General features: G+C 34.4%; 9 protein-coding genes across 9 annotated transcripts; 5 read left to right on the forward strand and 4 right to left on the reverse strand.

Moving 5' to 3' along the window:
* Nucleotides 1-557: 557 nt before the first annotated feature.
* AC631_05034 (acetate uptake transporter family protein) lies at nt 558-1310 on the forward strand (the record flags this gene model as incomplete). Its single annotated transcript, XM_015613863.1, has 1 exon — nt 558-1310. The coding sequence occupies one exon, from the start codon at nt 558-560 to the stop codon at nt 1308-1310; it is 753 nt and encodes a 250-aa protein (XP_015465301.1).
* A 260-nt stretch (nt 1311-1570) lies between these two features.
* Nucleotides 1571-2752, forward strand: AC631_05035 (uncharacterized protein; the record flags this gene model as incomplete). The annotated part of the gene is made up of 1 exon (XM_015613864.1): nt 1571-2752. One exon carries the CDS (start codon nt 1571-1573, stop codon nt 2750-2752), a length of 1182 nt encoding a protein of 393 aa, XP_015465302.1.
* A 147-nt stretch (nt 2753-2899) lies between these two features.
* Nucleotides 2900-3814, reverse strand: AC631_05036 (uncharacterized protein; the record flags this gene model as incomplete). Its single annotated transcript, XM_015613865.1, has 1 exon — nt 2900-3814. The coding sequence occupies one exon, from the start codon at nt 3812-3814 to the stop codon at nt 2900-2902; it is 915 nt and encodes a 304-aa protein (XP_015465303.1).
* A 653-nt stretch (nt 3815-4467) lies between these two features.
* Nucleotides 4468-6429, forward strand: MSS4 (1-phosphatidylinositol-4-phosphate 5-kinase; the record flags this gene model as incomplete). Its single annotated transcript, XM_015613866.1, has 1 exon — nt 4468-6429. The coding sequence occupies one exon, from the start codon at nt 4468-4470 to the stop codon at nt 6427-6429; it is 1962 nt and encodes a 653-aa protein (XP_015465304.1).
* Nucleotides 6430-7466: 1037 nt separating this feature from the next.
* AC631_05038 (uncharacterized protein) lies at nt 7467-8702 on the forward strand (the record flags this gene model as incomplete). The annotated part of the gene is made up of 1 exon (XM_015613867.1): nt 7467-8702. One exon carries the CDS (start codon nt 7467-7469, stop codon nt 8700-8702), a length of 1236 nt encoding a protein of 411 aa, XP_015465305.1.
* Nucleotides 8703-8816: 114 nt separating this feature from the next.
* AC631_05039 (uncharacterized protein) lies at nt 8817-10715 on the reverse strand (the record flags this gene model as incomplete). Its single annotated transcript, XM_015613868.1, has 1 exon — nt 8817-10715. One exon carries the CDS (start codon nt 10713-10715, stop codon nt 8817-8819), a length of 1899 nt encoding a protein of 632 aa, XP_015465306.1.
* Nucleotides 10716-11306: 591 nt separating this feature from the next.
* AC631_05040 (uncharacterized protein) lies at nt 11307-12557 on the reverse strand (the record flags this gene model as incomplete). Its single annotated transcript, XM_015613869.1, has 1 exon — nt 11307-12557. One exon carries the CDS (start codon nt 12555-12557, stop codon nt 11307-11309), a length of 1251 nt encoding a protein of 416 aa, XP_015465307.1.
* Nucleotides 12558-12755: 198 nt separating this feature from the next.
* Nucleotides 12756-20372, forward strand: UTP20 (Utp20p; the record flags this gene model as incomplete). Its single annotated transcript, XM_015613870.1, has 1 exon — nt 12756-20372. One exon carries the CDS (start codon nt 12756-12758, stop codon nt 20370-20372), a length of 7617 nt encoding a protein of 2538 aa, XP_015465308.1.
* A 76-nt stretch (nt 20373-20448) lies between these two features.
* On the reverse strand, nt 20449-21451 carry AC631_05042 (uncharacterized protein; the record flags this gene model as incomplete). Its single annotated transcript, XM_015613871.1, has 2 exons — nt 20449-21329; nt 21394-21451. 2 exons carry the CDS (start codon nt 21449-21451, stop codon nt 20449-20451), a joined length of 939 nt encoding a protein of 312 aa, XP_015465309.1.
* Between the last annotated feature and the right edge of the window lie 226 nt (nt 21452-21677).

Below are 21677 nucleotides of genomic sequence, written 5' to 3' on the forward strand. Positions count from 1 at the left end.
GATTTCGCCCAGGATCGAACTGGGGACGTTCTGCGTGTTAAGCAGATGCCATAACCAACTAGACCACGAAACCAACCTATTGGAGTCGAATATTCTTAACTATTTAACATTCTGTTATTTGCGGATATATGTAACATTAATCAACCCATATTGTTTACGGGACATATTATTGTGGATATTGAACAGTCTATATGCCATATACTATGGGTCTATTAACCATTGCTATGCTTTGTTTGAATATTGTAATAGTTTTACAATAACAAATTATCGGACTTTTAAATAAAGAAAGTTGCCGATGTCTTGTATACGGTGTGGGGCAACACCACAATGCTGCATGCATCCGTTACCAGTAAAATAAAAAAACACCGTTTAATATGCATCAATTGAAATATTACTAAAGAAATTCAAATCTGTCACTCGGTGCTCAAAATTAGACTGATGATGGGAATATCTTATTCGATGTCATCTTAGATTTCTATATAAATCGAAAGTTCTTCTCCACAAAATATCGAGTTCTATTTTATTGAAATTTGTTTCACTTGAATATATAGCATAAAATGTCAGACTCAGCTACAACTATAGAAGAAGCTCCCGTTTCAAGAGTTCGCTATGCCGGTGAACGTAATGAATATCTTATACTTGGTAACAAGAAATATGCTACAAATGAATTGATGACAGCTTTTGGGGGTACATTAAATCCTGGATTAAGTCCATACCCTGTCCATTCTTTCGCTAACCCAGCGCCTTTAGGACTTGCAGCCTTCGCGTTCACTACGTTTGTTTTATCGCTATTTAACTCACAGGCCATGGGCATTACCATCCCTAATGTGGTTGTGGGTTCTGCTTGTTTTTATGGTGGTGCAGTTCAATTCTTAGCTGGTATGTGGGAGCTTCTTTTAGGAAACACCTTTGGTGCAACAGCTTTGACTTCATATGGTGCATTCTGGTTATCGTATGCCTCCATATTTATCGAAAGCTTTGGAATTACCGCTGCTTATGAAGACGAAAAAATGCTTAGCAATGCTATTGGATTCTTCTTGATCGGATGGGCCATGTTCACATTCATGCTTTGTTTAGCCACTATGAAATCCACCTTGGCGTTTTTTTCGTTATTTTTCTTCTTAACGATTACATTTGTATTATTGGCATGTGGAGAATTCAGTGGCAAAATAGGTGTTTCAAGAGCTGGTGGTGTTTTCGGGATTATAACTGCCTTCATTGCATGGTACAATGCATTTGCCGGTGTTTCTAATAGACAGAACTCTTATTTTACATGTAATCCAATTCCACTTACTTGGAATAAGGATTAGATAACTCTCGGTGCATGAAAAAGCTTACTTATTTATTCATATTTTCATTTATTTATTATTGCCATCACGATGGTTTATCTATTTATTGTTGTCCTATTTATGTCCAAAAATATTTATTTGTATTATATCGATTGCAAACTATGTATTATGTAATTTAATAAAACCACGACTGTACTCGCTCACGTAGTTAGAATGATCTTCTTCGCTTTTCTATTCAAAGCAAATAGATACATACTATAAGGAGTTGGCTTATCTTAACAATGAAACTAACTTGTACGATAATAATATCATTCTTTTTGATATTAGTTCAAGGATCTGGAGTTTTACAAGTGAATGATGAAAATTTTAAAGATGTTGTAATCAATTCTGGAAAGTATACTTTGGTGAAATTTTATGCTGATTGGTGCCGCCATTGTAAAAACATGTTACCAGCATATGAAGAAGTAAGTGACTTGTTTGCAAATGAAGAAAATGTACAAATCGTTAAAATCAATGGTGATAAGGATGGTCGTAAAATGAGCAAAAAGTACAACATTGAAGGATTTCCAACGGTGATGTTATTTCACGAAAATGACGAGCCCATTGAATTTAACGGAGGTAGAGACGCGGAGTCAATGAGTAACTTTATCCAACAGATAGCAAATATACGGTTGGATAAGTCTGACGATCTGCAAAAATCTGATGGCAATAAAGAGGAATCACACGTATTGGAGTTTAACGATTTAGACTTTCAAGAAAAAGTGCTTGATAATGAAAAGGCAACTTCGCTTGTAGCATTCACAGCCCTGTGGTGTGGTCACTGTAAATCTTTGCAACCAATATGGGAAAAGTTGGCAAATGAAATTTACGTGAACGATGATAAAATAGTAATCGGTAAAGTTATCACTGACACTAGCCCAGCCGATAAATTGATGGCGCAATTTGGTATCACATCATTTCCAACTATTTTGTACTTTGATTCAAATAAAATAGATGAAGATGGATTAAGAAGACCTGCTATGTTTTACGGTGATAGATCTCTTGAACTGTTTGTTTCTTTCATTAATGAGAATGCTGGATTACATCGTGACACAAATGGTGAATTGCTAGAAACAGCCGGCAAAATAAAGAAGTTAGATGAATTAATCATCGATAAATTGCCAAAAGGTGCCAGAAGTGATGTTGGATTGGAACTATTAAGGGAATTAAATAAAATCATTGCATTGAGTACAAGTCTGGTAGTTAACAAGGGAGAGATTATATCCACTGCCGATGATTTATCAATGGGAAAATATTATAAGAAATTAATAAACAAAATGATTAATGGAGAAAGTGAATTTTTCGAAAGGGAAATTAATCGTCTAACAAAAATGCTACAAAACAATAAACAAAGCTTACAAAATCAAACGGTCGACTCGATCCAAAAAAGATTAAATGTATTAAATGTATTCGCCAACTATTAGAGAATGAGTGAATTTATAGACATATCACATATGGCTAGTATATCAGATATAAATTTCTAAACGGCATATTGCAAATCTAGTAATTAAAGCAAATAAATGTATATCGTATAAATAATTAATGTAGAATATCGATCAGTTGAAGCAAACTCACCATTCAATGGGGTCAAATTTCTGAAGTATTCTTACCTTGTCTGGCCATACCTTTCCGTCAGCTAAAATACATTCGTCTATAATTGGTCTAACATTCTGTGGTCTGCATCTAGCTAACCAGATATTCTTGCCTGTCTTAGAATACATCAACACGTTAGCAGTGTATTTGTGACCCCCTACGTGGTTGATATACGCCACCTTGACCCCATCTGGTCTATGATCACTGATATCCCTGTACAATCCAAGATCTCTTAAATAAATCTCCATTTCACGCTTCATCAATGGTGCAGTTACACCACATCTCTTATCTCTCGTCTTGTGAGAGCACAAGAAGATATATGACTGGAAACCATCAGCTTCTATTGTTACATCGTCAAAATTATCAAGCTTTGATGGCGGTGCCAATTTTTTATCCCTGCACTCTATAAGTTTTGGCATCATCTCATTAAGCAATGCGCCCACTTCCTTCGCTGAAACATTCTTGATCCAAATAAAGAACGGCAATATCAAAATATCCCCCCTTCTTTGCAGGATGTATTCTTCATTGGTATGTAATTCTTCCGACCCCAAAGATGACATAGTTACCTTGATTGTCGATGACGCTCCCAACTCTGGATATTTACTATTTGACAGTCCTGCCCAACCAGCAACTGCATTTCCTACTGTACCGTCTGTCAGACACGCATCATGCGGCCAGTCAGTCTTACCACTAGCAACAACAATGTGCAACCCGTATTCCTTCGTAGAATTCCATAACTGATCTTTCTCCTCCACCGAAACCGAAGAAGGAAATTTTGAGTGGCACGAATCACAATCGAAAGAACAATCTGAAGTTGAAAACCCTTTTTTTTCAATCTCTTCCTCTATATTAACGTTATTGCCACCACCAAAAAGTTTTCCTATCAATCCCATTTCAAAATTATATAAAATGCTCTAATTTATACGAAATAAACAAAACTATAATTCCTTTATCTTCTTGATCTATATATATAAGCTTAGCCCACAGCACTTTTTTTTTCGGTCCGGTCCGATCGAGTTCCACTCTACGATTCTTTTACTAATTCTGATAAATGAGATAAAAAACAGAAAAAATTTAGTCGTACTAATTATGGCACTACACGACCTGAAAATTGCAATCTATTGTTCTTTTGGGATGAATCCACAAAAAGAGTTCTTGGAATACACCTCTAACGTCCAATACATAAAAGGGCATACCATAGAGAGTAGAAGATACATATAGGGTATTGCATAAAAATTCATATATTATTTATTGGAGTTATAAATTGCTAAAATTATAGATAATATCTTCGATTGGAAAGATTATTGCTAACTGATTGCATGTCACCACAATAGAATACGTTTACAATCTAGGAAATAATAGAGAAAAATAAAGATAGAAATCAGATATCTATATGATTCAGTACGATTTAGCACATACTAGCAGCAACAACTTTAGAGATAAAAATTATGATTTATACCGAATCAGACAGACGCCTCGTAAATTGATGACGAACAGTACTATTTCATTAAGGAGTGAAGGTTCACCCAATTTGAATGCGGACGGGATGTCGCATATATCTAACGAAGACAGCAATATTGTCATTGCGATGACGAACTACAATATAGAGAATGACGAGGGTAGGGGCGAAAATGAGGATGACAGAAGTAACAGAAGGCAAAGCGTGACAAACAAGAGCCAAGATGGTGGACCCAACCAACTCGATTCATCGACTCCTAACTCTTTCAAAGCTTCCCATTCTGAAGTATCTGATTTGACCGATGGCACGTCTCCATCACCAAATGATGAGAATAGGGCTACGAAAACAGCCAAGGCTACTACTACAGAGCTTCAGAATAATAAAGTACCGGTCGAATTGATTGATGATCGTAAAGAGTCGATTATTATCGAGAAATTGCAGCCAGTTGATGTCGATCCTTTGGAAGTGGTAGACCCAAAGATTTCGGCAAACAAGGGAGCGAAAAAAAGTACGACCAATATAGCCACAGAGAAATTATTACACAACACGTTTGTAGTTTCACCCGAATCATATAATAACGGCAGAAGACATACAACGCCCCATAATTCCACGGTTTTGAACGATTCAGCTGATTTAACCTTTCGCCATTCTTTAGATAAATCAACATCTCGTCCTATAGCTAGAAGCACTTTCCCATCTTATAACAAAAGACAATCTCGGAGTACAGATACGGTTGGACATACATATGCGCATGATTCGACTAGTTCAGAGATTAATAGAATGAAAAACTCTCTTCTCGTACAAAGAAATATGAAGAAGAAAAGAAATATACTAGAAGATGAAAGAGTACTTGTTGGGAATAAAATCAGTGAAGGGCATGAGAATTTTGTGATGGCATATAATATGTTGACCGGCATCAGAGTTGCAGTTTCTCGTTGCTCAGGTATAATGAAAAATGTGGATGATCAAGACTTCAGAACAACAAAGAAGTTGTCATTCAATATGGATGGAAGTGAATTGACCCCCTCTTCAAAATATGATTTTAAATTCAAAGACTACTGTCCCGAAGTATTTAGGAGTTTAAGGTCTATGTTTGGAATAGATCCGGCTGATTACCTTATCTCAGTCACCGGAAAGTACATTTTATCTGAGTTAGGTTCACCCGGTAAGAGTGGATCTTTTTTTTATTATTCGAGAGATTATAGATTTATTATTAAAACAATTCATCATGGGGAACACAAACAATTAAGAAGAATATTGAAGGATTATTATAAACATGTAAAGGAGAATCCAAATACATTGATATCTCAATTTTATGGGTTGCATAGGGTCAAAATGCCGTTTAATAAAAGTGGTATAAAAAAGGTACACTTCATAGTGATGAATAACTTGTTTCCTTCTCAGAGAGATATTCATATAAAGTATGATTTAAAGGGATCAACATGGGGTAGAAAATACGAAGTACCTGTGAATCTGAAGGATTTGTCAAACTTTACTTTAAAAGATCTTAACTGGCTTGAGCGAAAAGATAAAATAAAATTTGGCCCCGAAAAGAGAAAATTATTTTTCGAGCAGCTAGAAAAAGACGTAAAGTTATTACAAAAGATCAATGTGATGGATTATTCGCTCTTATTAGGAATTCATGACGTTAAGAAGGGAAACAATACCGAAACCATCCAAAGATTATCCATTTTCGACCCAAAGTCGACAGATAAATATGATTTGATTAATACGAATCCTAGAGATATTGATATTGCAAATGACCTTCCGAACAATACATACCCAGGTAGATTGAAGTATATATTTTATGGTCATGATGGTGGTATTAGGGCTACAAATGAATTGAACGAGCCTTTAGGTGAGATATATTATTTAGGTATTATTGATTGCTTAACTAATTATTCTATCAAAAAGAGATTAGAAACTTTGTGGAGATCAATAGGCCATACACGCAGCACTATATCGGCTGTACCAGCTAATGAGTATGGTGATAGATTTTTGAAATTTATTAAGGATGGCACAACGAACATTAAAACAAAAATAAAATAGTCTTACATCTTATGAAGTTGAGACTGTAACCCCTATATTTAACTTATGCATATTCATACTGATTTATAAAAGTAAACATTTGCTATTTTGTGAATTCATTTTAATACATTCATTAGTATTATTCTTTCTTGTAGTCCATATCTGAGCTTTTTTGATCATCACTATGGGTCATAGTGAATCATAAAGCTGTCCTTGCCAACTAGAAATTCAGACATAAGTACCTATGTCAGAAACATGCTTTCACATAATCAACCGCATGCCCGCAGGTCCACATGTATTAACTCTGTCAATGAAATGCTACAAATCCGTGTATTCGATCAAATATACCTACCTATTAGATAAGCGTATTGTCTGCTGTTCTGTCAAGAGTATAAATTCCGCCAAACGATAGGAATAGGTATTTATTAACCATCAGTTTTTAATCTTCGTATAAAGGTTCGCTACAAGATTTAGTCCTTAAATCTGACCTATCCTAATTAACAGGATAATAATCTGACATACATTTAAGTGTTACGAAGTATGAGCAATATGTAAATTGCCTAAAAGCCGTGTACAAAGCAACGAGATGTCAATTGAATCTTGAAACGAACTTTTGCTACCCACTGCGAGAGTATTGAAAAAAAAAGACAAATGCTCCAGGAGGGGTTTGAACCCACGACCGTCGCGTTCCTCACACGACCGTGACTTATGGTATAACCAAATCGTCGTAATACGGCTATAAGCACGAAGCGCTAACCTCTGCGCCACTAGAGCACCTGCTGACAAAAACCGGAAACATAAGAGATCATATTGAAGCTAAACATTAGAAGTCCCACCATACATTTTAATTAGCTATATATGTTTATTAGAGGTTCTTTTTTTTTTATCCTTAACCTATATAAAAGCACTAAATATATTAATGCTTAGTATTTATGTATAATTAATCAATCGTTGCTTGGATGATGAATTTCGGGCTTTCGCCATAATTGAGCGTTACAAATTTTGAGATCTTAGAAAACCAATTTGAAACTAACTAACTTGCAATAGTATCAATAAATATGAAAGCAAATAGAGCGATGGCTTCAAAACAGCTACAATTTATCAGATCATTGATCATCTCACAACCTCCTACAGTAGCATTGCCGAATCAGTCTAGCAATACTTCTAAGATTGAAAATATTCAGGGTAACGATTTACCAAACAAGAGAACTTTGAATGACCCAGAGTTTCAGAGTTTGGGACAGCCTGCATCTGTATTGGCTATCAATTCACCTCCTTCCGTACCTATTTACATCAGGAAAAACTCTTTGTTGTCAATTTATGGAATTAATAATTCGTTTATGAATTCAATTAAGGGCCTGGTAGAATTTATAAACCCGATTAAAAAGTTTATATATGGGGGTTACGTTTCAAAATATCAAAAAATTATCTCCACAGTGCCGTTCTCTTTATTAGTTTCCTCGAGCTCGAAGAATTTATGGAGAACTAATAAGCAAAAGTCGTTTGCTACTTTGTTATTGGATGGAACGAATGATTGGGCAGTTTTAAATAATACTGCATTACAAGCTTACACAGGCGGTACATTAAACGTTTCAATGTTCAGAATCCCAAGGAATATCAGTAAAAGCTTAGCGAATTCATTGAAGATAACAAATGCAACTGAAACTGGTTTATTCAGGTGGAATAATTTAGGTTATGCCTTGCTAACTGGAAGAGGTCAAGTGGGATTAGTTGGTAACGGTGCGATCTATAATATTAATTTAAAGGAAAATGAAGAAGTTTTAATCAATAGAAAAAATTTGCTAAGTATCAGTGTTAATGGACCGTATGATTTGCAGAATTGTATTATTAAGTACTCTTTTCCGATATCAAAACCGGTTATAGATACAGCTATATCTCAAAAAGAAGTTCCACTTCAATTGAACAAAGACGAAATCACTCCATCCAGCAAGTTCAACTATTATTGGGATATCTTCAAAGGATACTCTAGTCATTTGATTAATCTTTTCAGAAGATCTAAAAACTCCACTTACAATTTCTTAGTAGGAAATGAAGACTTTGTAAGGGTTATTGGTCCAAGAAACATATTGTTACAATCTAATAGCGCAAGTTTGCATTCTAGATCGTCTTACGAGTTTTCCACGCCTAGTATACTGAATATCAAGGCTAATATAGAACAAAAATCCTCAGATTTTTTAAATTATGTTACTATTGAACCAGGTAAAGGCGCGGTTTTCAAGAGCACACCAAACTTTAAGGAATCCGTCCAAAAGATTGAGAAGAAGTCTCTGTAAATAAGAACGATCAATTAAGTAACATAAGTCTAAGATGAAATAGATATATACACAGCTTTCTTGATTAGATGTAGATTAAATCGAATAATAAAAATCATTAACCACATTATTTAATTATTTTTGCTTTGGATGCCAAAATAAATCATTAATTGCCTTTAAATGCACGGTGGAGCCTTCTATTCTAGGGTCAACCTGTTGCGTAAAAGTATTGGGTTGCTTTCTATATTCCTCTATATTTGATTGAATTTCACGGGGTCCCGGTAATGGACCACTAAACTGATATTGGCTGCCATTCAGTGATGCTATAGGAGGCAATTCAATTTTCATCGCTCCTAATGCGTTCAAATTATTGATACCGGGTTCTATAGGAGGGAGTTTTACCTTTTCTATTTTAATATCTGCAGTGTCTTCGTCGTGAATTCTAACATTATTAGTACTCAACTTCTTAGGTTCATCATTATTGTATAATTGAGATTTTGATGGATATTGAAAATAATGAGTATGAGGATTTTTAGAATATAGCTCTTGTTGTGCTCGACTATTATTTAAAGGCTTGCTCATATTGTCAATCATTTGATCCGAGGAAGTCTTCTTTCTTACATTAGCTCCAATACTGTTCAGATATGGTAAATCAAGTGACAATTGTGTACTCCTCGAACTAGCATTAGTGAAAACATTTGATGAATGCGCACTTGAGGATTCATTCGTTAGACTAGTATTATTATTATTATTATTATTATTATTATTATTATTATTATTATTATTATTACTGAAATTGGAGTTTGATGAATCAGAAATTGGTGATATCGAAGGTGGTGCCGAACTATAACTGTTTAATCTAGAATTAAGTTCTGATCCAGAAAATGAATGTGAACCTAAATTATCCGGTAATTTATCTTCTGTCATACAAGTATGCATTTTGATTAATGGCTCTGATTCTGTCAGGTATTCATTCTCGCTTTTTTTGCTATCGTTATCCTTGGCATTTATGTTGCAATTATCAGCATTCTTATTTTTGTCGGAATCGAAACTCTTTTCCTTATCGAAATTGGAATCACCGCGGGGCTTACCAGCTTCATGCATAATTGGGATAGGGTCCGTTGGGGTTATTGCATGATGAAATAGTTTATGTCTTCCATTTATATTCAACTGATTCAGGTTTCTTGATTGCGTGACTTTCCTCTTCAATATTTTCAATCTTTCGTTTGGTAAAAATGACGACATTTCATTATTCTTACTACTTGAAGTCAATACATCAGCACTATGGGATTTAGATATACCACTATCATTCGCACCTAGTATATCAGCGCCACCATGAGCAGGAAGAGACTTGCTGTGAACAATACTATTATCCCCCAGAACAACGTGTTTTGGCGTATTTGTCGAATATTTTGATATTACTTTATTAAAAGCATTGAACAAATCGCTCCATTTGAATACCTTGAGGTCCTTCTCGATGTTTCGGGGTCTTGGATCCTCCATGTTCATTAATACATTGAAAAAGCGCTGGCATGACCTATTAGAACGAGATATAGTGTAGGGCTTTAAAGACTGCAAATTCCTCCGTATTCTATTTTTCTCCTCTATGGTAAAGCTTTGCTCTACCAAGTACTCTAATATCAAAATAATATCAACTGATGTTGCAATATGTATGTTCTTCTCTCTCCAGAATATGCATGAAATTATTGGTTGCTCGTGGGTAAAATCTTGCTTTCTGACAGCTTCAAAAGTAACCCAATAATCCGTTGGTGTTTCCCTTCTGAACTTGAAACGCACCAACCTCCTCTCGTCATTAATCTCTACTTGGCTCCAATCCTTTGTCATGGTCATTAAATCATCCTCAAGTAATAGCTTTACAGGACTAACTGCCAGACTCGTGTTATGCCTCACATAATTGGGATGCAATGATGAAATCCTAACCAACCTCGGTATTCTTTCGTCTTCTCCAAAACTGTTCTTGCTGTCGTTCTGATCTGAAGGTGAAATAGAATTCTTCTCTGTATTCTCAGCCATAATTGTGCTGTTTTGGCTACGTTGATATTCTTGCTGAAAATCCTCGCGTCTTCACCTTCAACGAAATTATACTTGATCTTCTTTTCCTTTTGATTTCCAACAATATTCAATGACTAATACAGCTTATCATTTATTAGTAATTTCTCTATATTCTTTATGTTTATGTCAACGGCTATTTTTTACAGAATGCACCTCTGAAGATCAATTATATTATATATATATATATCTACACTTGTGTCAAGTATACTTCTAACGAATACGAAGACTTGACCAAAATGGGACACCCGAAATAGAATTTTCTTTGGTTTTGTACAGACCATATACATGTTAGCCACTTTAGCCACAGCAAACCAATTAAAAAACTTCGCTTGCTGATACGTACGATTATGTAATACCCCAATTGGTGTTTGTGACGGCCTCGATGCGTCTTCTGTGGTATTAGGGCGGGCTAAAATGCTTGTGTAAATATCTCTGATCATGTGGAATGGAAACAGAGGAAATGTTCTACGCGCAATTCAAAAGTTCCACTAAGAAATTATGCATTTGCTTATATAATAGTCGATTAAAATGCATCGTTCCATACGTAAATACTTAGTAAGTTAATATATCTATCATGATGTTGATAATACTGACTAAAACTTCAACAGCAACTAAGACTACGACAATAAATTCTAAATTTTCTTCATGCGAATGGCCCAACTGTTCTTTCAACATTTGCAATAAGTCGGAAATGACTTCGAGCCGTTGGTTCAAAAGTTCGACTCTCTGGTTAATTTCAAGATAGCCTCTAGTGGCCTGGTAAATTGGTTCTAAGTGAGGCTCGGCCCACATTAACTCCGGGGAATCCAAGACGGATCCATGCAAGTTGATGTTAATACGAAGAATGAAGAGCTCACCGATAGATTTCATTATTTCGTCCTTTGTCATTTCGACCTTACCGGTTTGGGCGATCTGCTGGGGAATATCTTCCGTGTCTTCGATTGTGTTGTCGACTAATTCTTCGAACAAGGATATTTTGACTGATTGTGCCAACGCATGCGAGATTGAGAGCTTTAACATGTAGTTTGAGTCGTCCCTGATGGTTATAAAGTCGTTGTAGATACGGGGCTGGTATGACTTTGTGATGTAGTAGTTGAATTCTTCGACCTGAATATCCTCAGCTGATAATTTCTCGCTTTCGAACTTGGCCAAATCCTCCAAGAATGCTGCTTCTTCTTTCGGGGTGTATCCCCACATGATGATGACTCCGTATTCAAAGATAAATATATCGTTTCTCTTACCTATGTCAATTTCACCCCCTTCGTCTGCCAACCGTATGAAATGATGTTGGTCGTCTTGACTGACATGCTCACTTCGCCAATCCTTATATGTAAATGGTGTATACAAACATTCGTCAAACAATTTAGGGTTCGTGTTGTGTATACGTTTTCGGTCCTTCAACCACCTCAATAAGTCTTTCATTTTATATGAACCGCAAGTACAATAGGCTGTAACACGCGGCAATAGGTCTCGCTGCAGTTTCCCCAATGTTTCAGCATCCTTACGGGCTGGTGTATCCTTTATCCTCGTAACCTGCGAGTAAACTTCCTCATCATTTTCATCAACTAGATTAGGTGGATCCTCAGGTAATAATTTCAATTTCTGTGTCGTTCTACTTGTTCTCTGAAGTCCAATTTTTGGCGATTGATTTATCTTGGAGATGGATCTATTTGCTTGCAGATTCTTGCTCACCACGGACAGGGCAGAATCATTTCGTTGTCGCTCCTGTTCCGGGAGATTTATAGGATTCTCTGGAATACGATTAGTCAACAATGGTATTGTATCGTCTTGATCACTAGACATTGTGCTTCTATAACGGTCTCAGTTTATTTCAGACATCCATAATGAAAGGGCCTATATCCTTCAGATATATTTTTTTGTGTTACGGAGTGGTTATGTAACCCGCGACCAGCGAGAGTGCAACTTTTTTTTTAGATGAGCTAAATAATCTAGACGATGAGAAGATAATACTCTAAGTAAGCAGATATCTCAAGACTCTTAATGGTGAAGGCATCTAACGGAAAGACTACCCAGTCATCTAGAAGGCATGCATTTTCTTCTTTCCGGGAAAGAATTGACTCTATTAAAATAGAGCCAAATTTGAGCTTGAATAAGAGAGCTCATGATTATGTTGATTCATCCCATTTCCTAGCCACCTTAGAACACTGGAAAGAAGTAAATATAAGTGGTAACTTCACAGAATTCTTGGACAAAATTGAAAATATTTGCCAGACATTGCCCCAAATTTTACATCATCAAGTTACTATATTTGATGCATTATACACCCATATTGAAATAAACGATATTAATTCGATTCAGCCTTTATTGGAATGCTTATCACAATTCATTCACGATTTAGGCCCCGATTTCATGCCATATTATGATAGAACCTTGATATTATTGACAAATCTTGCATTATCAACCAACCCTAATGATTCTCAAAATAACAGAAATTCATCTAATGTCTTAGAATGGTGCTTCAGTAGTTTAGCATTTGCATTTAAGTATCTTTCTAAGACTTTAGTAGAGGATTTGTTACCAACGTTTAAAATATTGATTCCTTTATTGCAACTCAACAAGAAAACCTACATCTCAAGATTCTGCGCTGAAGCTTTATCATTTTTGATCAGAAAGCTGAAGGTTGATAGTTTAACCTCAGTAATTGAATACTCATTCAATCAACAAAGTGAAATTATTCATGAAAATGACTCTTATTGCGAGTCGTTAGTTGTTTTATTTTCGGAGTCTATGAAGAACACCAAAGGTTCCTTTCATTCTAAATCCACTAATATATTATCTAAATTGATTGAAAATTCATTGTCGACTAAATCATCTGAAGCAAAATTTATTTCAATTGTTTGTGATATTTTATTAGATGTTGTTAATCATGGTACAATAGAAAATTGTGATAAATTTTACAAACTAATCACGATTTACTTATCTCAAATTTTGAATGAATCCACTATTAATGATACACTAGCAATATCAATTGCACAAATTCTAACTACATTGTCTTTTGCTGAATCGGGTAAAAAAATATCTTCCTGGTCTCCAATTTTATCGACTACTAATTTGTTGATAAAGAGAGTCTCCTCCGGAACTTTGATAACCAACCAATTCTCAAACGCATTCTTCGATTCCTTGACATACCTACTTGTTATTATTATCCGTAATTGTGAAATACAGGAATTAACTAAGTATTACAGAACTTTTTTCGAAACTATGATAGAATTGAACAAGGGTCAGCACTTTTTGAGTTTTGCAGAAACAAACTTGGAAATATCTACAACTAAAGTTGTTAACTTTGGTATTGCTAAATATATTCAAGACTTTATTAATTCAATTGCATATAACGACTCCGAAATTCAAAAGTTAGGATTTTTCTTAACAAGGCTTTCTAAAAAGGAGTTTTATGGAATTGAGTTAAGTATTCCCCAGCATATGCAAGTTCATATTATTAACCAATTACGGGATAGTTATCAAAAGATATCTAACCCAGAAGAGTTACCAGAAATATATTGGAAACTTTTAACTTTAAAATATTGTGGAAGATCAAGTGCATCTGAGAGTCAAACTTTAATTATTTTATTGAGACAGCTATGTGATGAACACTTTAAATTTGATTCAAAGTTTTCTCATGATTTAGTGGGAGGCGTTGTTGATGCGTTATCTCTGTTATTAAGAGAAAATGAAGATAGTGAGATTGCTTTAATCGTATTTAAGCTAATCATTTCTAATTTCCAAAAGTTTAGTGAATCGTCTGTTTTTATTTCATCGGTTAAAAATTTTATCAGCTGCTGCTCCTCAATTATATTTCCTTTAATCAAGGACAACTATGATTTTTTGGTCTCCCAATTGGCAGTTAACATGTCTTTTCCGAGTCATGATTCTCGTTATAATGCAATTCTCTTGCTCATTGAAATCCATGAGGTTTTGAAATTAGAAGTTTCTCCAATAATTTCCCAAATTAGATTAATTGAAGAAATTCCATTAACGTTGAATACTGGAAGAGATATCGAATTAAGAGTTCGTAATTTAGCACTTGAATTCAAACTGTTGGATAATCCTAATGATTTAGAATGTAACATTATTTTGAGATTTATGTTTGGTTTATTAACAAACAAGTTTCAACCATGTTGGACTTCTGTTTTTGAAGCTTTGCCCTACTTGGTTGAGAAGTGTTCTTCATCTATATGGTTATTAGCTTATCAATTGATTAAAATGAATTATGGGGAACAAAATACCAACTATTACGACTTTGAATCTTCTGCGTTCGAAGAAGAAAATGTTCTATTGAATTGGCAAGTAAGAAACCCAAGATTAAGAGGAAACTTTTTATTTGTGGACGGAAACTTCCTTAGTAAATATCTCAATATCAGTAGTCTGATTTTGGATTATGCTGAAAGTTCAAGAGCGGACAATACATATAGCTCCATATTAAGGTCGCATGCTATTCATGCATTAAGCTCAGTCCCATCAATTGCTGAAAAGCATTCTGATAAGCTAGTACCAATAGTCTTGCATGAAACCGATGATGAAGATAATGATGATTCTAACGAAGATCGTACTGAGAGTGACCATATCAACCAAAGCTCATGGACCTTAAAAGATCGAAATGACTTGGTTTGCTTGTTTACTAAATTTAATAGTTTGAAAAAGGTTTATAAAGCAGATTTATTGTATGAGCATATGCTCAAACTATTATGTAACAAACAAACCCAGGTGCAAAAGATGGCGTTAGATGTTATCCTTCGTTGGAGGATCGGATCTGTAAATAAGTATAAGGATAACTTAAAAAACTTGTTAGATGATACCATATTTCGTGACGAACTTTCCAAATTCATTTCAAATAGTTCTGATTCGACTATAGAGCAAAGCGATAAGGATTCATTAATGCCATTGGTGTTGCGTATTTTATTTGGTCGGGCACAAAGCGTTCCTAAAAGTAATAGTAAAGCTGGTAGAAAATTTGCTATTGTTGGAATCTTACCAAATCTATCTCATGAGTATATTATTGAGTTTTTAAGTTTAGGATCTGATAGACTTAATTATCAAGAATATTTTATTACCAATCAATTACCACTTATTGACATAAAAGTTTTAAGAAAGATAAGTGGTTTTGTGAACTTATTAAATGATGTATACAATACTTTGGGATACAGATATAATGATGTTTTAAGTTCAACTATTAAGCCATTAGTATTCTCTTTGACTGTTGCTCAAAAAGTAATAGATGAAGAAGATAGTGCTGGTTATGATTCAGTAGTAAAAAAGTCCGCAAGAAACATAAGGCAACTCGGTATGAAATGTCTCAGTGATTTGTTTAAAATTTTAGGAGAATCATTTCAGTGGGACGATTATATCAGCCTTATATATGAAGAAATCATAAAACCAAGATTAAGCAAATTTACTGAAGAAAACTTGCAGCAAACATCATCTTTGATGAGACTCATGACAAGTTGGATAGAATTGCCAAATCTAATCAAATTCTTGTACATCGATGATTTTGCCCCTGTGAAAGCTATCATATCATTAGTCACCAATACCCATGTGAAAGAATCTGTTATTTCGATTGTCTTAGACTTTTCTATATCTGCCTTAAGTAAAAGAAGCATAGACGATGATACTTATTTCACTCTTTTGGCTTTGTTAGTTGATACACTTTTAAAGTTTTTACCAAATATTTTAGACATTACAACCAGCCGAGAAATCAACTCAAAGGCAATTAATATTTTATTATTATTGATAGAAGGAGACTTTATAAGTGAAAATTCTACCCGTGCCTCATTGATTGAATCCTTAACCAAAGCGTTAGATAAACCTCCTAATCAAGTTGAATCAAAAGATAAAGTTTTTATCTTATTGTCATTATCGTCCTTGATTGATTCTTATGACTGTTCTTTCGACGATATCAGGCCGTTGTTTCAAGCTTGTTCAAAATCTTTCAGGGTATATTCAGATCGTAATGTTAGAGAAACTTTAGTCAAAGTGTTCATAAGTATTGGAAATAGATTTGTTGAGTTACAACAAGTCTCAAAACTTCTAGAAGGTATAAATGCTTATTCTGACAAACGTATGGAAGAACCTGATTTTGAAAAGAGATTAGCAAGTTTCAAAGAAATAAATGAAAACTTATATTCAAATTTGACTACAGTACAATGGTTACCTATAATATACTGTGCTTTATATTTCATAAATGATGAATTAGAATTAGCAATTAGAACTAATGCTACTTATACATTAAACAGATTTATTGACTGCTTTTCTGGAATGGAAGATTCTGGCTTAGCTCAAAGTCATATACATATGTTCAAAGATGTAATTTTGCCGCATTTACGTATTGGACTTAGAAAATCAACTGAAGTCGTTCAAACCGAATATATTTCTGTGCTTTCTCACACTATTGAATGTGCAAAGTATTTTACTGAATTGGATGATATGAAAGTTTTATTATTCAACAATGATGAAGAAGCAAACTTCTTTAATAATGTGAATCACATTCAATTGCATCGTCGTCAAAGAGCTATCAAAAGAGTCGCTGAATACAGAAATAAATTATCGGAAAATAGTATCTCACATTATATTTTGCCAATAATCGAGCACTATTCGTTTTGCCTGGATGAAAAACTTCGTAATATTACCAATGAAACTGTTGATACGATTGGTGCATTAGCTAGGTGCATAAGCTGGAATCAATATAAGGCTTTGCTTAGAAGATACATTTCTGGAATGAAAAATAGCAAGGAAGAGTCATTGAAGGACAATGTGAATTTGGTTGTTGCGGTATCTAAATCTTTATTAGCTTCTATTGAATCGCGTAGAAATAACTCTTCTGAAGACATTATGAGAGACCTACCGAAAAGCCAGGACGAAATCAACAAATATGTCACTCAGGAGTTATTTCCAACCTTAATGAAAACTTTGGCACTTCGTAACGATGACACTATTGTTTCTCGTATCCCATTATCTGAGGCAATGGTAAGTTTAGTAATGTGTGTCTCTGAAGAATTAATAGAATCAGAGCTACCTGGTATATTAACTAGTACATGTCAGGTTATGCGTTCTAGGTCTGAAGAACTAAGAGATACGGTTAGAAAGGCGTTAAGCAAAATTTCTATTATCTTAGGAGCTAAATACTTCAAATTTATCTTGAGTGAATTGAAAGGTGCATTATCTCGTGGTTCTCAAATACATGTATTGAGTTTTACTGTTCATTCTTTATTGGTCACTATTTCTGAAGTCTTAGAACATGGTGATTTGGATGAATCTGTACAATTGATTATAGATATAATTATGGAAGATATTTTCGGTGCCGCTGGACAAGAGAAAGACGCAGAGGGATACACTAGTAAGATGAAGGAAGTCAAGTTCAAGAAAAGTTTCGACTCGGGTGAACTATTATGTACCAACATCTCATTGAAGAGTTTCAGCTATCTCGTTGAGCCCGTTAAACTTCTTCTACAAGAGAACGTTTCTTTAAAGACGCAAAATAAGTTAGATGAACTATTGAGAAGGTATGCGTTAGGTTTAAATCGTAACAATGAGTCTTCTTCACGGGACGTACTCGTTTTAAGTTATGAACTTCATAAGCAATCTGAAAGACTCTTGAATGAAAGAAGGGGACATGTTAAGACTGTTAAACCATCCGAAGACAACTTTTTGGTAAAGTTGAATGCTAAACCATTGAAAACACAAACGGAGCATTCACAGTATATTTTCACGTTGCAGAAGTTTGCCTTTGAATTATTAAGAACTTCAATTTCTCGACACGAAACATTACTCACTACTGAGAACCTCGAAGGCTTTGTCCCTCTCTTAGAAAGTGGTTTACAGTCTGATAATGAAGGAGTAGTAATTGCTTGTCTTCGTACCTTAACGCTAATTATTAGATTGCCATTTTCGGAACGAATAGATGGTCTATTTAAAGCTTGTGCGAGAAAATCTTTAAACATGATCAAGGATTGTCCGTCTACCAACTCCGAGCTATGTCAAGCTTGTTTAAAATTTCTTTCTGCAATTATAAGACATAAGCCTGAAATAAGTTTAAAAGACACAGCAGTCAGCTATGTACTTGTACGCCTTCAACCTGACTTGGAAGAGCCAAATAGACAAGGTTTGGCCTTTAACTTTTTGAAATCTGTTGTTTCACAACATATAATGCTTCCTGAAGTTTATGATACTATGGATAAGGTATCTAAAATAATGGTTGTCAATCATGCGAAGGAAATTCGGGATATGTCAAGAAGTGTTTATTTTCAATTTTTGATGGAATATGATCAGGGAAGAGGCCGGTTAGAAAAGCAGTTCAAATTCTTAGTGAATAATTTGGGTTATGCGACACAAGCTGGAAGGCAATCAGTAATGGAACTAATACATTTAATCATTTTAAAAGCAGGATCAGAATTATTGAATAAATTATCTACTTCTTTCTTTATTGCATTGTCTAATCTTATGATAAGTGATGATTCGGCAAAATGCCGTGAAATGGCTACTACGTTAATATCTAATATATTTAAAAAGCTAGGCTCAAAGCATTTATCGAATATCGAGAAATACTGCATTGCTTGGTTGAACCAGTCATCAAACGAATTATTAAAAAGATGTGGTTTAAGTATTTATAAAATTTACATTGCGGAATTTGGTGTTGGACAAAATAAGGCATTAGACCAATTAGCTTTACAGAATATTCTTGAAATTTTATCAGCTTCGAAGAATTGTGAAGATCATGATACTAACATTGAATGGGAGTTGGTTTACTCTTCATTGAGTGTTTTTTCTACTATTTGTAGTAGATTGAAGACAGAAGTTTTTAAATCACAATATGAAGAAGTTTGGAAATCTATTTTGAATTCTCTCTTGTTCCCTCATTCTTGGGTTCGTCTAATCTCAAGTCGATTAGTTGGTATTCTTTTATCAAATCTAGATTCTTCAGAATTTGCATTTACTGATTATGATATTCAAACCATAGCATATAGACTATTACACCAACTCGGAGCACCATCTATTTCTCAAGAATTGGGTACTCAAATTACAAAAAATTTAGTTTTAATAACAATGAGATGGGAATCTAATAAAGTCTTATACCAATACAAATCGTCTTCCGATACGGATGTTGGAGAATCTACAAAATACAAGTATGCTACTGAGTATCTTGTTTCTAGAGTCTGTTCAATAATAAGGCAAGAAAATAATTATAAAGATTCATTTGTTTCAAAAAAGTCGTCTGTCCAATTCGCTGCTATGTTAGTTCAAGTTCTTTCCCTTGAAAAGTTACCTGTTGCTTCCGAGCAAATTTTGCTAGCCTTATACAATTTAACAGAGTTAAATCCTAATAACAGCGAAGAAGAAAGCGAATTAGTAAATCTTTCAATGGAATGTATGCAAATGATTGAAAAGAAACTTGGAACTTCTGAATACACTAATATATATACCAAAGTCAAACAAGCTGTCAACTTGAGAAGAAGAGAAAGAAAAACCAAGAGAGCACAAATGGCAGTTACAGCGCCAGATATTGCAGCAAGGCGGAAAATGAAAAAGCATGAAAGATCAAGAGACAAAAGAAAACACGAAAAGGACGATAATGGATATTACCGTAGTAAAAAGAGCAGATTTTCTTAGTCACAACTTCGTCAATTGTAAATAATATGGATGGTGTATATTAATTAAATTATTTCATATCAACTTAAAAATATAACTAATCTTCTTTATTCACTAATGACTCGTTAGCATTTACGACCTGATCTATATGCATACTGTCAGCAGATGTAGGTTGAGCGGAGCCTTCTTCATTTTCTTCTAAGAGAATATTATTCTGTTCATCAGTCGCCAGTAAATTATTGCTAGAATAAGTTTCAATCTTACTATCATCGTGTTCTTCTTCTTTAGCTGAATTTGCATGCTCATCGATGGAAGCCTCGTTATCAAGCTTTTGTCTTTTATATGATTTTTTAGTTTCTTTTTGTTCTTCTTCAAACTGTTTTTTCTGATTATAAACAGACATTTCTCTCTGATATCTATCTCTATCATCTTCATAGAGTTTATAATACGGTTTGCGCTTCTCGTCATCTAAGTTTTTCCAGGCTTCTGTTAGAGATTTAGATAACTCGGTAACTGCTCCTGGATTTCTTTCTTCTAGTTCATGCTTTATTCTTTCCTTTTCCATTTCGCAAAATATTAAGTATGCATTTGTAGGCCTCTTGGGTAAATCGGGATCTCTAATACGTTGAGTACGGCTATTATTGTTTCCACTGTTTCCGGTCGTACTGGATACACCCTTTGTTTTTTTACCACCTCTTTTTGACAACCCATTACGTGTTAACTTTGCATTTGATGTATTTAATGATTCATCTAAAATTGTAGGAGAAGGAGGAGGGGACATATCCTCTTGTTCATAATTTCCATCTGGTATCATTATTGCACGATGCTCAAGCCTTTCCAATAAAACTGCATATTCAAGACGCAATCTACGTATGGCCATTTTAGTTCTAGAAAGGGCAAGAGTAGCAACCTCGTTACTCTCTTCTACTTCTGTTATTCTTTTCTTTAATTCTTTACATTTTTGTTTAAACTTTTGTTCTTGTCATGGTTAGTATGATAATTTTATATGTATAACCATTAAGTAACTATATCTGAAACATACCTTCACTCTCGGGCGCCGTTTCCTTGTTGGCCGCCTGTTTGCTTGCTTGTGCCTTCATTATTTTATGTATTAAGTAATAATGGTGTAGTCCTGATCAGAATCTAATTCAACATTTCAATTCAAAATCAATCTCAGAAACCTGTTTCGCGTACACGACTACTGTTGTATCAAATTCAAAACATATATTCACATCCATATAAGCTATATCTTTGTAAAAATAAGTACATAACACTCATAACTATTCATTAATCATAAATAAACATAAGGAATCAAGATTCAATCCC

The sequence above is a fragment of the Debaryomyces fabryi genome (assembly GCF_001447935.2).
Source record: "Debaryomyces fabryi strain CBS 789 chromosome Unknown contig00164, whole genome shotgun sequence".
Lineage (NCBI taxonomy): Eukaryota > Fungi > Ascomycota > Pichiomycetes > Serinales > Debaryomycetaceae > Debaryomyces > Debaryomyces fabryi.